The 14,758-nt window shown below is 39.8% G+C and overlaps 2 protein-coding genes and 1 long non-coding RNA gene across 3 annotated transcripts; all 3 read right to left on the reverse strand.

Moving 5' to 3' along the window:
- Positions 1-120: 120 nt before the first annotated feature.
- Positions 121-2,371, reverse strand: LOC134189822 (uncharacterized). Its single transcript, XM_062658217.1, has 8 exons — positions 2,049-2,371; positions 1,810-1,992; positions 1,599-1,747; positions 1,305-1,539; positions 989-1,247; positions 748-917; positions 480-683; positions 121-416 (listed from the first exon to the last, which is right to left on the reverse strand). Exons 1-8 carry the CDS (start codon positions 2,337-2,339, stop codon positions 366-368), a joined length of 1,542 nt encoding a protein of 513 aa, XP_062514201.1. The 5' UTR covers positions 2,340-2,371; the 3' UTR covers positions 121-365.
- Positions 2,372-2,416: 45 nt separating this feature from the next.
- Positions 2,417-8,053, reverse strand: LOC134190367 (uncharacterized). Its single transcript, XM_062658819.1, has 9 exons — positions 8,009-8,053; positions 7,844-7,942; positions 7,714-7,782; positions 7,205-7,660; positions 5,500-6,923; positions 4,880-5,438; positions 4,594-4,823; positions 2,511-4,521; positions 2,417-2,431 (listed from the first exon to the last, which is right to left on the reverse strand). The coding sequence occupies exons 1-9, from the start codon at positions 8,021-8,023 to the stop codon at positions 2,417-2,419; spliced, it is 4,878 nt and encodes a 1,625-aa protein (XP_062514803.1). The 5' UTR covers positions 8,024-8,053.
- A 1,156-nt stretch (positions 8,054-9,209) lies between these two features.
- Positions 9,210-9,516, reverse strand: LOC134190432 (uncharacterized). Its single transcript, XR_009971627.1, has 3 exons — positions 9,445-9,516; positions 9,283-9,379; positions 9,210-9,226 (listed from the first exon to the last, which is right to left on the reverse strand). It is a non-coding gene; the product is annotated as an uncharacterized LOC134190432 (long non-coding RNA).
- Between the last annotated feature and the right edge of the window lie 5,242 nt (positions 9,517-14,758).

A 14,758-nucleotide genomic window follows, 5' to 3' on the forward strand; every position in this document is an offset into this window, starting at 1 on the left:
ATCTTGTTCTGAACACATTTTCCACTGGAATTTACACCAAGCAGATGTCATGCACCCAAACAACAAGGGGTTATGATGTTTGCTTTCATAGATGGAACAGTACACAGCAACTTGCTTAATTAACTCACTTGCCTAACATTCCATTTTATCAATCTTTTCATGTCCATCTCATTTCATACTTGCTCAACTACAACGTAATGGCGTGACTAAACAAACAGAAGAACAGCTTTCATTAATTAGCTAGCCTCACTACAAACAGCAGCAAGTACAGTATGCAATCATCTACGCTTCAAGTAGCATGTCATTAATAGTGACTCTAAAAGCTATGCCAAACATCTCATGTCAGCAGGTATTTAGTTGTTTCTTTATGAACATGAAGGAGGTTCTGCTGGAACAGAAACTACTGTTTGAAGTCCCTAAAAACAGAACAAGTGGTACTGATACAAATAGGCACTACAACCTCTCTAATTGCGCTCTACCTTCCAAAATGCGATGTTTGTGCACATGTCTGGATTCTGCACAAAAAAGATCTGGTCGCCAACTGAACTGATTGGTGTATCACCACTTATAGATTGCTGCGCCTCTGTTAGAGGTTTGAGGTTTTGTAATTGTATGTTACCGACCACAACAAAGCCATTTCCGATTTCCTGTAGCCTTTCTAGACCTGTTACAGTTGTAAGAGCCTGAATACACAAAAACTTGCTACATTATTTTTCGTCAGCGATAATAAAGTAAACTTGATCTAACATTATTGGTCTGCAGCCTGAATTCACCTCCTATGGTAATCAGTGAGTTCAGTCCCATGAGATTTGGAAGTTCGTTGTTTCCTATGACGTGCAAGTTTCCATCTATTTTTGTAAGATCTGCCATTCCCATCACTCCAGCAGATAGCGAATTATCTTCCAACACAACATTTCCTAAAATAGAAAGTTGTCCAATGTTAACATTTCTACAAAGCAAGTTCATTGGAACTAAATATTTAGTGTACCTGCTATTGCTGAAATGCCCTTGAGACCAAGAACATCTTTCAGAAAACCACAGGTCTGGATCATGACTTGCCCAGGGAGTTGGATTCTATGTCCATCTCTTCGTTTTCGTTTTCTATTAGTGGTTTCATTTCTGAGGTCACTTGTTGTTTCTAGATCTGGATTGTTGGTTAGCATTAAACCATCAAATGATTGAAGGTTGTTCAATCCATATAGAGATGTCAAGCGTGTATTTGAAATCTCCAGTTCTCCTTCGATTGCCTATAGATGAACAAACCATGAATAGCAATGAAACTGTCTTCAAGGAAAGTGATTTACCTGCAAGAGTTTCAACGAAGAAAGAGAATTGATGTCACAAAATCGTGTATTTTCACATATAATTCTGAAACTGCACTCTATTCTAGAAATACTGGAATATTTGCTCAGTTCAGCTCGGTCTGTGATTACTATCTCATCCATATTTTGGCATTTAACAGTAGCTTCCAGTGACACAGTGGCAGTTGCTGGCACACCATCAACATTATTGAGGTTTGTAATTGTAACCTCTATTGTTCTAAATTTAGCACAGTACTTAATTCAGTGTGTTTGTTGTTAGTGCAGTGTTTCACTTACCTGTCTTGGAGCAGGCTTTCACTAGTCATCTGCAATACATCTGTCATCAATGAATGTTTGTATTTGACTGATTTTAGTGCATCAGAGTAGAGACCCTGGACTGCAACTCCACTCAAAGTTAGAGTGTGAGTGCTGGAATCATATGATTTCTGATACACAGCTTAGTTACTATTTTAACACAAATTACAATCCAAAATATTGTGTACTGTACCGATATCCCTGATGGTGGAGAGGCATCGAGCATCTCATTGGTTCCATCAACTGGATTAGTGATTTGGATTGTGATCTTGTTCAAGGAGACGCTACTCTGTACCACACCACTTACACCAGATTCTACTAATGCTACTTCTGGTGGATCACTTTCTGACAAGGTTACAGCGACATCAATACCGGCCTACAGAAAACAATGATGTTATAGTGCAATATGCAACATAAGGGTGACAGAAATACTTCTGCTCCATTCAAGTCTACTACTGGACTGGTTATTTCTTCAACAGTAATTGTAACTTCCTGGTCTGCAGTCAATCCGCCGGTGACATCATTGTCGCTGGCTCGTACTGTGATCGTTGTTATACCAACCGAGACAGCTGTATTTACCTGAATAATACCCGTTGCAGCTTCTATTTTGTATGATCCAGCATTTCCTTCAATACTGTATGTAATTGATCCAGCTGCACTGCTTTCTGTTGGACATTTGTCTGAGTCAGTTGCTGTGATGGTCATGACAACATCATTAGGCATGAAGGTTTCCGATATGACTGGAGGAGTGAAGGGTTGAAACACGGGTGCATGTTCGTTCACATTTGTTATTGTTATCTCTACAGTAGCTGTTGCTGGAAGACCACCCTCATCAGTGGCAATTACTTGGAATGTGTAGGAACACTGGCTTTCGTAGTCCAGATCTCCCACTACTGTGATTTCACCTGTATTGCCAGTTTGCTGAACACCAAATACATTTGTTCCAGAAATGTTAAACGTAAATTCAGCGTTGACTCCAATGTCCCCATCAGAAGCAGACAATCCTACATTGATGTTGCCACTCGCACCTTCTTGTATGATTCCACTGTAAGATGATGATGAAAACTGTGGAGTCTGGTCATTTATGTCATTTACAGTAACTGTGACTGTGATTGTGACTGGACTTGACTGTATGCTAAATGTGATGGTAAGCGTATACTCATCTTTAGTTTCTCTATCTAGAACTGCAGTCGTAGTGATTTGTGAGCTTGTGTCGATTGCAAATGGAGCAGATAGAGGATCGGTGATTGTATATGTTGTTTGAGGGAAATCTGGATCTGTGATTATTTTTCCAACTGGTGTACCAGAATTCTGTTCTTCGTCTACAGTAAAATCAAAGACTGAGTTTGGTGACAGAATGACAATGGTGACTGTCGCAGGTTGAGAGCATGTGGGCAATGTAGAGTCTGCCAGTGCGACATTTAATGTGTGAGATGTGAACTGGCTGCTTGATAGGCTAGAAGCAACAATCACATTGTTTTCACTGATACCAAACAGTCCATCATCGTTTCCACTAGTGATTGCCAGCTGAAACACAGTAGAAGTATCAGCATCACTGATTGCCAGAGTGATTACGTTTGAGCTGACAGCTGTAGTAGATGGTATTGTCTTTGTGTGTGTTGTTCCATCAGAAAATGTAGGACAATTATCATTTTCGTCTGTAACCGCAATAGAGACAGATGTGCTAGCAGTGAAATTACCATCATTTGCCTGTACAGTCAGTGTATATGTTTCTTCATTCTCATAGTCTATAGTAGCACCAGTTGTTGTGATTACACCCGTATTTGCAGCAATAGTGAATACTCCACCAGTGTTGCCATTAATGATAGAATAAGTAAGAGCATCACCATCAGCATCTTGAGCTGTTACTGTTACCACAGATACACCATTGCCAGAATTCTCTTTCACTGTGCCAGAGGGAGTAGGTGATGGAAATGTTGGTGGATTATCATTTGTTGCGTCGACTACAATAGTAGCCTCTGCTTCATTGCTGTCAAATTTGCCATCATTTATTGTTACTTGAGCTGTGCGTGTTCCTTGAGTGGGATTGACAGCATCATTCGCATATCGCAGAGTCTCTATGAATGCTTCTGTTTGAGATAAAGTTTTAGGGTTTGTAAATGTGAATTTGAATGTGGTTGGTGTCGGCTTGGTGAGAGAATTGTCTGTTTGATCCGTTTGTATCTCTTCTTCTGAGCCATCTTGAGTACCCAACAACAGTACTGAAACTGAGTGTATTAATGTATTGATGTCCTCATCAGTTGCTTGAACCCTACCACTTGCTGCAATGGGGACCTCACCACCTCCTTCATTAAACTTTGTACTGTAACCAGTACCGGGTAAGTCAGAATTTAGATCTAGAATGGGTTCATTGTCATTTACAAAAACAAATGTAACCGAAAGTGATTCAATAGGACTCCAGTGGATGCCATCAAACACTCTGTATGTTACTGTTCTGGGATCAGGACCAGGCTCATCAGCACTGTTTATGTACTCAACACCCTTCAATACATCCCCATAGTTGGCTTCTCCATCAATAGTGAGAGTACCAGTAGTGTCATCAAATGTTGCTGTTGGTGATGTGAATCCAGTTAGAGTAAGAGACTCACTGGATATTCTTTCAGGCAGTGAAACTTCTGCTTTGGTCACAATTGCACCACAGTCAGTGTCATCAATTGTTACAGATGAGCTAGCTAGTATAAGTGGCTGCTGTGTGCTTCCTCCTTCATTGAATTCTGCTGTATCCTGTGATATGGTAAGGGTAGGTGGGTTGTCATTTTGCACTAGAAGACGCACATAGACATTCTGTGGAGGTTCAGAAACAGCCTTTCCATCATTGACTGTTAGAGACAACATGCGATCTGCATTGTCTGGATTGGTGGCAGTGTTTTCATACGTCAATGTTCTAAATGGAAAATAAGGTTATGAAATTTACTCTCGTTCGTTTACTGTACATGGCACAGGAATGACAACTTACAGTAGCAATTCTTCATAGTCAGCCTTGGATCTGCGTGTGGTGTCACTACTGCTGCTGATAGTCAGGGTCAGAGAATTAAGTTCGTAGAAGTAGTCTGTTTCAAAATGAGATACACTGCCCGCAAAGCCCAAGCATTCTGCTAAAATGTTATTGTCTGTTCCTCTAGCACAATCATTTAAGTCTTCTGGTAGTGTTGATGTATCACCAGGCCCTCCACCATTGCATGTCTTCTAAATAATTAATTCTAAATGTTACAAAGTTTTGTGTGGTCAATCTGGTGACTTACTGTTGAAGCATTGACTGTTAACACAATTTTGACATTATCCAACGTGTCATCATCTACATCTGTGATATTCACTTGAGAATAAATTAAGACTGGACTTCCTCCCTCTTGGAATCGTGGGTTGGCACTTTCAACTGTAACTGTTGGAGGATCATTTAGTGGCTCTACATCAATTGTAATCTCCTCAGTATTACCAGGACGCACTAAGTCAAATGCCACGAGAGTGACCATTCTGACATCATGGCGACGAACTGCATTACTGATGAATTGGACATCAATAAGCATACTGCGAATTTGGTCTTCAGTTGCCTGTGATACACCTTCAGATTGCATTGTTAACTTGTATGTAAAATTACCTACTACTTCCCAGCCAGATGGAAGCAAATTGTTAGCAGGAGCTATCAAATGGTCTACAAGCATTCCATTCTCCATAGCAGGATTGGTGATGGTAATGACCACTTGTTTGAAAAACTTTACGTCTCCCAGCTCAATGTTAAACCCACTGTCTTGTAAGAGTAGAAGTTTAATTACAGGATTTCGTACAAAGTAGTCAAATGAGGTCCTGAAAATAGAGATACAACAGTAATTGAACTATAATGTAACATGAACGCAATCCAACTTACTCTCCTAATGTGATGGTTGGTCCCAATGGAACACGATCCATGGACAGAATAGCTGATGCCGTTTCAGTTCTAGTACCATCAGAAGCTCGTACTGTCAACTCCCTTGATGTCTCGAATGGTTTTCTGGCAACATTCCTGTACTTCACCTTCCTGAGTACCATTTGGAAGTCACTTGGAGGCACAACAGCAGTTGGTAATGGTGTCACCATATATGTTATCTCAAAGTCGTTACTTGTGTTATGAACTTGCAATGCAGTGCCACTCAAGTCAAATTCCAACCATTCTTCATTAGTTTCCAGGTCACCAGCCTCTGTCATGATGATATAAAGATATTCCATCGATTGCATAGTATCACAATCATCCAAAGCAGCACGCTCAAAGAGAACAAGAGGTTGTGGATTCGTATTCTCTACCCCAAAGAATTGGTATGTTAGCTCCAATGGATCTTGACTTGTGGTAGGATCAAGATCAATTGTTGGTGGATCATTGTCGGGATCAATGGATATATATGTATAGACTGGTTCGTTATGAGCCCCACAATCGTCTATGAAGTCAAATTTTAGTAAAACAGATAATGATGGTGGGCAAGGATTTGGATTGCTATAGTGAACTTTCTTTAGTATGTTCTCATACACTTGAAGTGTAGCTTCTCCTTCAAAACTCAACTGACCATTTTCGTAACTTATTGTCACTCCTTGGTAGCTATTCATTGCACTGCCATCAGCACCAAGAACTTGAAGAGAATCCTGCCAATGAGACTGAAAGCCCACAACAGTGATGGTTCCTCTTACTAATTTTTGTGCATCTACATCAGACAGATGTATGCTAGTTGAGTTGACTACTTTGACAGGAATTTTGTCCAATTCAGAGAAAGTAGTGCTGTAGTTTGTGTTTGGTTCATCAAGCAGGAGCACAAGTGGATCACAGATGAAATCTATGTGCACTTGTGCTTCTGATATTTCGCTTGACTTATCATCTGCATCTTGAACTTGGAACTGAATTTTAAACATGGATGCACTCGGTTCATCTGCACTGTTCCAATATGTAGCTGTACCAAGAACATTTTCATAAACACTACTTGATGCACTATTGGTTAGTGTGACCATATGTGTGTCTTGACCAGAAATTCCCAGTAAACCTTGAGCGTCAACATGAATATGGTGCTCTGCACCGCCACCCTCTACTGTTATAGTAGCTGTCTTTATGTTTGTGTTTGGTAGAACATCAATGTCAGTAATTTTTAAGCCATTGGAAAGAGGAGCAGGATTTGTACTTTCTTCCCTGAATGTAGTTGAGAACCCAGTTCCAGCCATAGTATTGTCAAGGTCCACAACGAAAGGATTGTCATTGATCAATTCTACTGTGAGAATAAATGTGTGTTCTGTCTGTGGAGGCTCATTAGTAGATTCAACATTGCTGGCAAACTAGAACACATTGATGAATACAAATTATGCATATAGTGGTATGTGTTTGTCATCTGTCTGTTTTAAAAGCTGTCTTTGTTGAGTGCTTGCTTGTTTGTCTGTCATTTGGTTTGTCTGTCTATCTGCTGATATTGATATGTTGTCTCTGTTGCAATGTACACAATAACATTTGTTTGGACTTACTAATTTACAATTACCTTTTTATCATATCTCGCTTGTTTTACCACTAGTTGGTGTTCATGCAAACACATAGATTTATGTAAGGGTCGTACAGTACTCACCTGGAAAACAATTTCACGATCTCCACCTGTAGGCTCACCAACTGGGACTGGACTACTTGCAATATTTGAGTAATAGATGGAATCAATTACTTCATCGAATAGCTCAATTGGTGCTCCATTTATCTGGTCAATGGCTTCAATCCGGAATCCATCATCATCAGCTCCAACGGTGATGGCATTTTCACGTTCTACAATAGTATTATCAAACTTCAAGTCTTCTTTTTCTTCATCTTGTTTGTTTCTCAGAGTGACAGACATCCAAATAATATTGCGATCTTTCGGTGTACTGTCAGCATCAGTTAACATGGCAGGTCCCAACATGACATCGAGTCCATTTTCTGTATATGTGAAACTTGATTCACGAAGCTGAAGTAGGGGTTCCTGGTCATTCCTTGGCATAATTGATACATTGACGTGGATAATGTTGCTAAACTTTTCACCATCGCCTGCTCGAATCTACTCAATCATTGTAAACAAATATCTAACGTAATGAACTCAAGACTACATACCGAAATGTCCCGCGTGATGAGAGTTGGCTCATCTTTTGTATTTTGGTACGTCACGGTTCGAGCCAATTTCTATAAACACGGATGATGCCAATTACACTTTACAATAACACAGCATAGTGTTCATCTTCACCTGGTAGTCTCTTGTTTCTGCAACTCCCTCCAATACCAAAACTACAAGATCACCTTGTATTTCCAACCTATGTTCGATACCCAACTCTTGTGCCAATATCTGATATCACCAAATATGCTAGAATTTGTACTTATTGCACATCAATAATATTTGCAGCTAGCTTACCTCGTCTACTGCCATTATTTCATGACCATCATCATAGCTGTGAACTTGAAATTGAAGTTCTTTGAGAATACTGGTGTTGCAGCGCTCGTCGGGGTCGCTTAGTTCAATGTCAGGTGCAAAGTTTACTCCTGTGCCATCTTCCTTGAACATAAATGACACTAATGTGGCAGAAACAACTGGCGGATGATCGTTGATGAACTCTATCCTGACGGTTGTTCTTGCACTTCCACTGTTCCTAAAATACATTTTTTATTTCTAAATACATTTTACGTGTTCCTAAAGGCTATTTGTTAAATTGATCAACATCATAGTTGTGAGTGGTGATAAAACCGTCGTCTAGCTCAATCAATACAGATTTTGAAGCCTCACTTGTTCAAGCAATTGTGGAATCACCAAAATGTGATTTCTACAAGCTTGGCTCAATTTTGTACAGATTTGCAATGTTATATGCCAAAAGCTGTGTGCAATCTTACTCACTGTTATTTATGCCCTAATCTTCAGAATCATTGGTAGTAATTCTCAATTACTGTTAATTAATGCACGTGCATCAACAGTTGAAAACTTCATTGATTGTTCAAGTGTTTGCTATCTAATGCAGTTAACAGTTCATATTTACATATTAAAAAAAAAGTTTTATGACTGATAGCCAAAGCATTTGTTGGCGCGGTTGGTTGCTGCAATCACTGATAAAAACTATAAATGCACTGAAACTGTCATTAGAATTTTTCTCACAGTGACTGCAATCAGACGATAAGACAGAGGTAACATGCAAGTGCATGATGACAGGACTGACTAGACAAGAATTTGACAAGATAATACAATTACATGAACTACTTTGTTTGTATGGAGAACAAGCTTCAATAAAATTGAATTAACAGCCAGTTCTGTTTTAGTGAGTGGCCTGCCCAGTGAAACAAAACTGCAGGCATGCCAGCAAAACAAAACTGCTAAACATTACTTTCCATCTGATGCCATAATGTAAATGATTCGACTGATTGGACAGCTGATGTTATCACGACTGTTGGAATACACCAGTGTTCGAAGCACTCGCTGATACTCAACTTTATCGCTTTTTCCTGTGATAACTAGTCGAGTGTAATCATTTAGTCCATTTTGGTGATAATATGACACCTGCAACAGGCAACAGATAAAACTGAAGAAGTCAAAACTGTTTCATGGGCTTTCACAAACTTGCAGTGGTGTTTGTCTTGTGACGTTCTACACAAAGAAACTCAAACAGTCGTTTAACATTTTGAAGATGTTTACAAGCATACCAAAGTCTCAAATGCAATGTCTGGGGACCAGTCTATCCTGTCCGGACAGACACCATCCTGGCAAATGGACACTGTGACATTAAATATGTAATCAACACTAAACAAATGATTGCAATTAATTAATTTGCACTTGAAGTAGATGGAAATTTTAAAAAGACATACGGGTCGTTGTCTGGGTCGTCCAATAGAAGATTGGGAGTAATTTTTGTGGGTGTTCTTTCCTTTTCCTTGAACGGGTTGTCAGTTGATCCTGGCATAATCTATTTGAAGGGGCTGTAGCTAAACTTTATGAAATATAGAGTATGGTCAAATTACCTCTGGCTTTCGATCATTTATGCCTTGGACTTCAACTTGGACAGTGTCATAGGACTGATGTATGCCATCATCAATTTCGAATCGAATGTTTCTTGAGTTTAAGTCTGGCTCATCATCAGCAGATCTGAATCTACAATCAAAGCATTCTTGTATAAATTTGCAAAGCACACATACAAAGCTACAATTAATTATTAGTGATGAGGAATGTCTGGTTTGCTCTAGGAACTTTTTCAACGTTCATATTTTGGTAGGGTGTAAGTAGAGTTATTATTCATATAGTCAGCCAGAAAAGGATAGAGTACATGCAATGATTGCCAAGTGTGATACTTTTACAACGCAACTGCTATTTTTTTCCAAAAAAAAACAGTTAAAACATGCTACACTTGTAAATCTACAAGCACAGTTTGCACTAAATATCTTGATCAAGTAAGAATTGCTTCTCTAATTAATATTTGTTGTTTAGCCATTTGTGATGCATGCTTTTGCAATAAGATGCAGAAGAACTGTGAACCATCCTAACGTTCAGTCAAGGGTAAATGTCAACACTAAACCGTCCTTTAATTGAATTATAAATAAGGTGATTAGCTAATAACTACTAATTCTTTCTGCAATCCAATCTTGGCCACAAAAGAGCTCAAACTGTGGAAGTATACCAGCACATGTGCCCTGATACATCGTTGGTGATTTCTACATGTTTCCTGGATACTTGACTGGTAACTCTTCGTCATGGTTAATACATGCTCCTGTTTAATTAAATGCATTTGTTAAATGCACATCACTTGAAGAAGGCAACTTACCTAGCGTATGTACACAGCGATGCAATCACAGCTTTGTTTCAACTGATAGAGGCAACTATTGTAGACTGCTTACAATTGGACAAACCAACCGGTACAATTACAATTGTACAAGATTTCACAAACAGTTGACTTGCAAAGACAACCCCTGTATTAGGTATCAATGCAACACTTTATAAAGTGATGCCATCTACCAACTTTTTATTGCAATAATTACGGTACTTGAAATTTTTTATATTTGAAAATTGCTTCAACAATTGCTCTATTGCGTCTGTGCACTACTCTGGAATACTTACTTTGTTGTTAACAGAACTGTTCGGAATACACTCAACGGAGCAGGACCTTGAAGAACAACTTCAGTCTTCCAGTTGCCTTGAGGAATAGTTATGGCACCATTGCTCTGAGTCACGTCAACGTGTACTTGATCAGTTGCAGCTCCACCCACAACTGTCACCTGTGAATATGAACAAAACCAGAAGTGAGAACAAGCAGACTGGCAAAATAGGACAATGTATGGACATGCAGACAAACAACAGACAAATCAATAATACAAACAAAACGATTTAGTAGCGTCCTGTTAGCTGACCGTTGCGCTTTCCATGAAAAACTCTGCATGGTCTAAATCTGTCATAACTAGATCACTGAGAACTGTAACTGCATCTCCTTCTTCTATGTAAGGCTATAATCACAACACAGCAATTGCACTCCACAAGCACCAACAGTAGTGCTATCTATTCTTACCACTCCACTAGCTGTTGCATCCACTACTGGAGGATGGTTGTTGACTAGAATTACACCAACAGTGACACAGAAAGGAATACTTGAGTGTTTTCCGTCAAATGCCCCCAAACACACTCTATAATAAAGTATGAATCTTATGTATGTATGTATGTATGTATGTATGTATGTATGTATGTATGTATGTATGAAAGTTTGACTTAGTTATGAACAGCACACATTAGTTCCGTATTAAGGAACCAGAGAAGGGTCGTACTGTGCTTCACTGTGCATGATCCTTCTGGGTTAGGTTCTGTTGTGCTTGCCTATCAGTATGCACTCTGTTTAATACAATAGAACTAAACGAATGTTGTCTGCTGTGCTCTACTATGCAGTCTGTTGAATAATTTGCGAATAGTTAGACCAATACAGCACCTTTTGTGGACATGTTATACAGTAGTGCATTGTAGACTGCAGATGAAGTAGAGGTCTTGCTTGCTACCTATATAGTAGATGGTATGTATCTAGACGCAGAGTATGTACGTACAGACAATGTCAGAATTAATGTATGTGTACATGTACAAACAAGAATAGATTCAAAACATTCAACAAATCATGTACAAAACCTCCAAAGTCACTTTTACATGATAAAAACAACAATCAGGTCTTCACGTGGATCCTAAGCACACTGGAGTGTCACAGAAATTTTTCATACACTTTCCGCTTTTCGCACCTACTACAAATTTAGTCGGCTGAAGAGTAGTACAGAAAATTCGGAGATTGGTGTCACTTTGTAGAGCTCCAGGATTGTTAATTTATTTCGTCACTTGCTTGAGAATAGCAAGAATAAATTAATAAAAACCTTAGTTCTGTAGAGTTGCCAGTTAAGTCTCTACTGATTGATATCCATAAATTATCAAAATTACAATAAGATTGATAACCTTAAATTATCAAATTGCAATAAGATTGATATCCATAAATTATCAAATTACAATAAACTCATTTCTTGAAATCGCATCGATATATCAAATCACCTTACAAACGATGATTGACGTTTATCGTTGATATGATCGTTAATTACATTAGACAGCTCCAAAACTGCTGTAAAATCAAATCAGACAGAACCGCAAAGGAATACCTTCAAAGCGATGTGTTTTGGAGGCACCGGAAAAGCTGTTAATCTTCCCTTTTGGGGGTTGTATAGTTAGGGCGTATGTATGTATGTACGGAAGTCAGTTTTAGATACATATTTAGAACGTGATATAATGTGTGTGTGTGTGTGTGTGTGTGTGTGTGTGTGTGTGTGTGTATATATATATATATATATATATATATATATATATATATATATATATTGCGACTGGGATGAAATCACGTACCTTCTAGGTTTGTCACTTGGCGTGTCCGCTGTATTGTCGAATGTAACTTTGTTTAATATTTTCTCGTACACGTGCGGCATATCTTCGCCCACAATCTCAAGCCCTACCAAACGCATCAAGTTTCTCGATCAACCGCACGTCGAACAGTCAAACGTTACAATCTCACTTCGTGTGCTAGAGTCATAGGACTTGGTCAAGTGCGGATAGTCCGTGAGATCCACGTCAAGGACGAGATAGTGGATATCTGCTGGAAAAGGAGCCATATCGTGGACGACCACAACCGCCTTCTATAATGGAAAACCACCAAAGTGCTAGTTAATTAACCAGCTAAGAAAAGACGGGCGATATATAGAAATTAATTAGGAAAGAACGTCCGGAATGATTACCTAGAGAGTGTTGCATGTCACTCCGACCTACAGATGTATGGTACCAAATGGTACTGCATGCAACCGCATTGCCACTAGAGTGTACCTGCGTCATAGATCCGGTTCCAACGTCTTCATCTTTCAAGTAGAATCCCTTTCCCTCGATAACTTCTACAGGACCAGCAGCCTGAAAAGAAAACGTAATCAAAGTGACGTTACACTTGCAACTAGTTAGGGTACAAACCTCCGTCCAAGTGCCACACTTTCCAACGCATTGTTTGGGGCCAGGCCCTGTAGTTAGGAAAACGACAGGAAGCGATGAGGTTCAGTAGGAGTCGGACATCACGCGAACTTACCACGGCATGTTCCTCCTGCACAGTCCACGTGACAGCAAGTGTCCGTCGCTAAATCATTGTGGAAGCCTAGATTTCAGCATCGATCAACATTGCTACGCATGTACTAGAGAAAACGGCTCAAATACTAACTTGCACAGTCTATTCCATTAGGATTGATCAGATGAGAGTGGCCCGCCGCATCGTAAACGAGCAGAAGGCAAGAGACAAGTATAAAAGCGAGACGTAGTTTTACGTCCGCCATTCGTTGGAAGTGCAGGCAATGAATGATGACGCAAAAGACTAGGCGGTTTGCTACCCTAATCAATGTTTGCTCGTTATCTATCTATTTTAGTGCGCAAACTAGAGCATGTCCTCGGTCAGAAGCACTTGGACTCAACGGGTTTCCAAACTTAGTTAATAATAAGTTAATTAACGTTATGCCGAGCTTCGTGTGGATGCCACCAAATCGGTACGATCGATTCTCTAGCCCAAAGTCTTTCGCAATTTGCGCTTTCGATCTCTAGATGCAGTTTTGGCATGCATGCGTTCGATTTCTCCAAGTGGTTTACCTAGCGAGCATTGTCTCATTCTCTCTCACCATGCTCGGAATTTGTCCTGAACGTTGTCTAGTAAGTCGTTCTAGAATTGTGCACTACTCGACGAGCCATACAATTAGATGCAGTTAGTATAAAGCTCTGTAAATGTATGTGCAGATGCTCTAGCAGATTCCCGTCGTGTATTATCCCACTCCTGACACCATGTATCAATTATATAGTGGTACTACACGACAGTAACACGTCATATAGTAAACACAACAAAGAACACAACGCGTCTAACACCGGCAAAGCTTCTAGACTAGTAGTCATTGGACTGACTGAGACTCCGTACCAATTAACCGTCCCGGATACGATCTAGCTAACGATCGCACCCTTTGCAAGGTCATGGAATCACGGTTTTACGATTTGGTGAGATTTGAATTTTCAACTCCCGGTAGGTATCACGAATTCTAGGAATAGCAGACAAGACACTGCCAAAAGGTCTTGCACACTATGACATCTAGAGTCTAGTATCTATCTATACCACAGCACCACATTGAGATACGGACTAGAAGCCTCGCTACGTTCGGCAATAATAACTGCAAGAAGAAGGGACACATTGCAAAGGCTTGTCGCCAGTAAAACTCAAAAATTGTGAGAAACAGCAGAAGCCACGCCCAACGTATGACGTACGACGTATGCACGCGACGAAGTGGTACGCCGTATACATACACGCTAGAAAGAAGCTATCAAGGTACATTTGGATATCTAAATACGCATATCTGCTAGTTAATCTACAGTACTTTCGAAGACAAGAGATATTTACTAGGGTACACGTAAAGTTTGTTGTGTAGTTAGGTACAACATCCGGTGTAGAGGGAAATCCGTCTCGAGGAATCTGTCTCGGCCGAGACACATTTCCTTATCTCGGCTAGTCAGATTTCCTAAGACATCTGTCACTACACTGGAAAATCTGTCTTGGCCGAGACACATTTCCCTATGCTATCTGTCTCGGCCGCTAGGAAATCTGTCACC

This window comes from Corticium candelabrum, chromosome 14 (assembly GCF_963422355.1).
Source record: "Corticium candelabrum chromosome 14, ooCorCand1.1, whole genome shotgun sequence".
Taxonomy (NCBI): Eukaryota; Metazoa; Porifera; class Homoscleromorpha; order Homosclerophorida; family Plakinidae; genus Corticium; species Corticium candelabrum.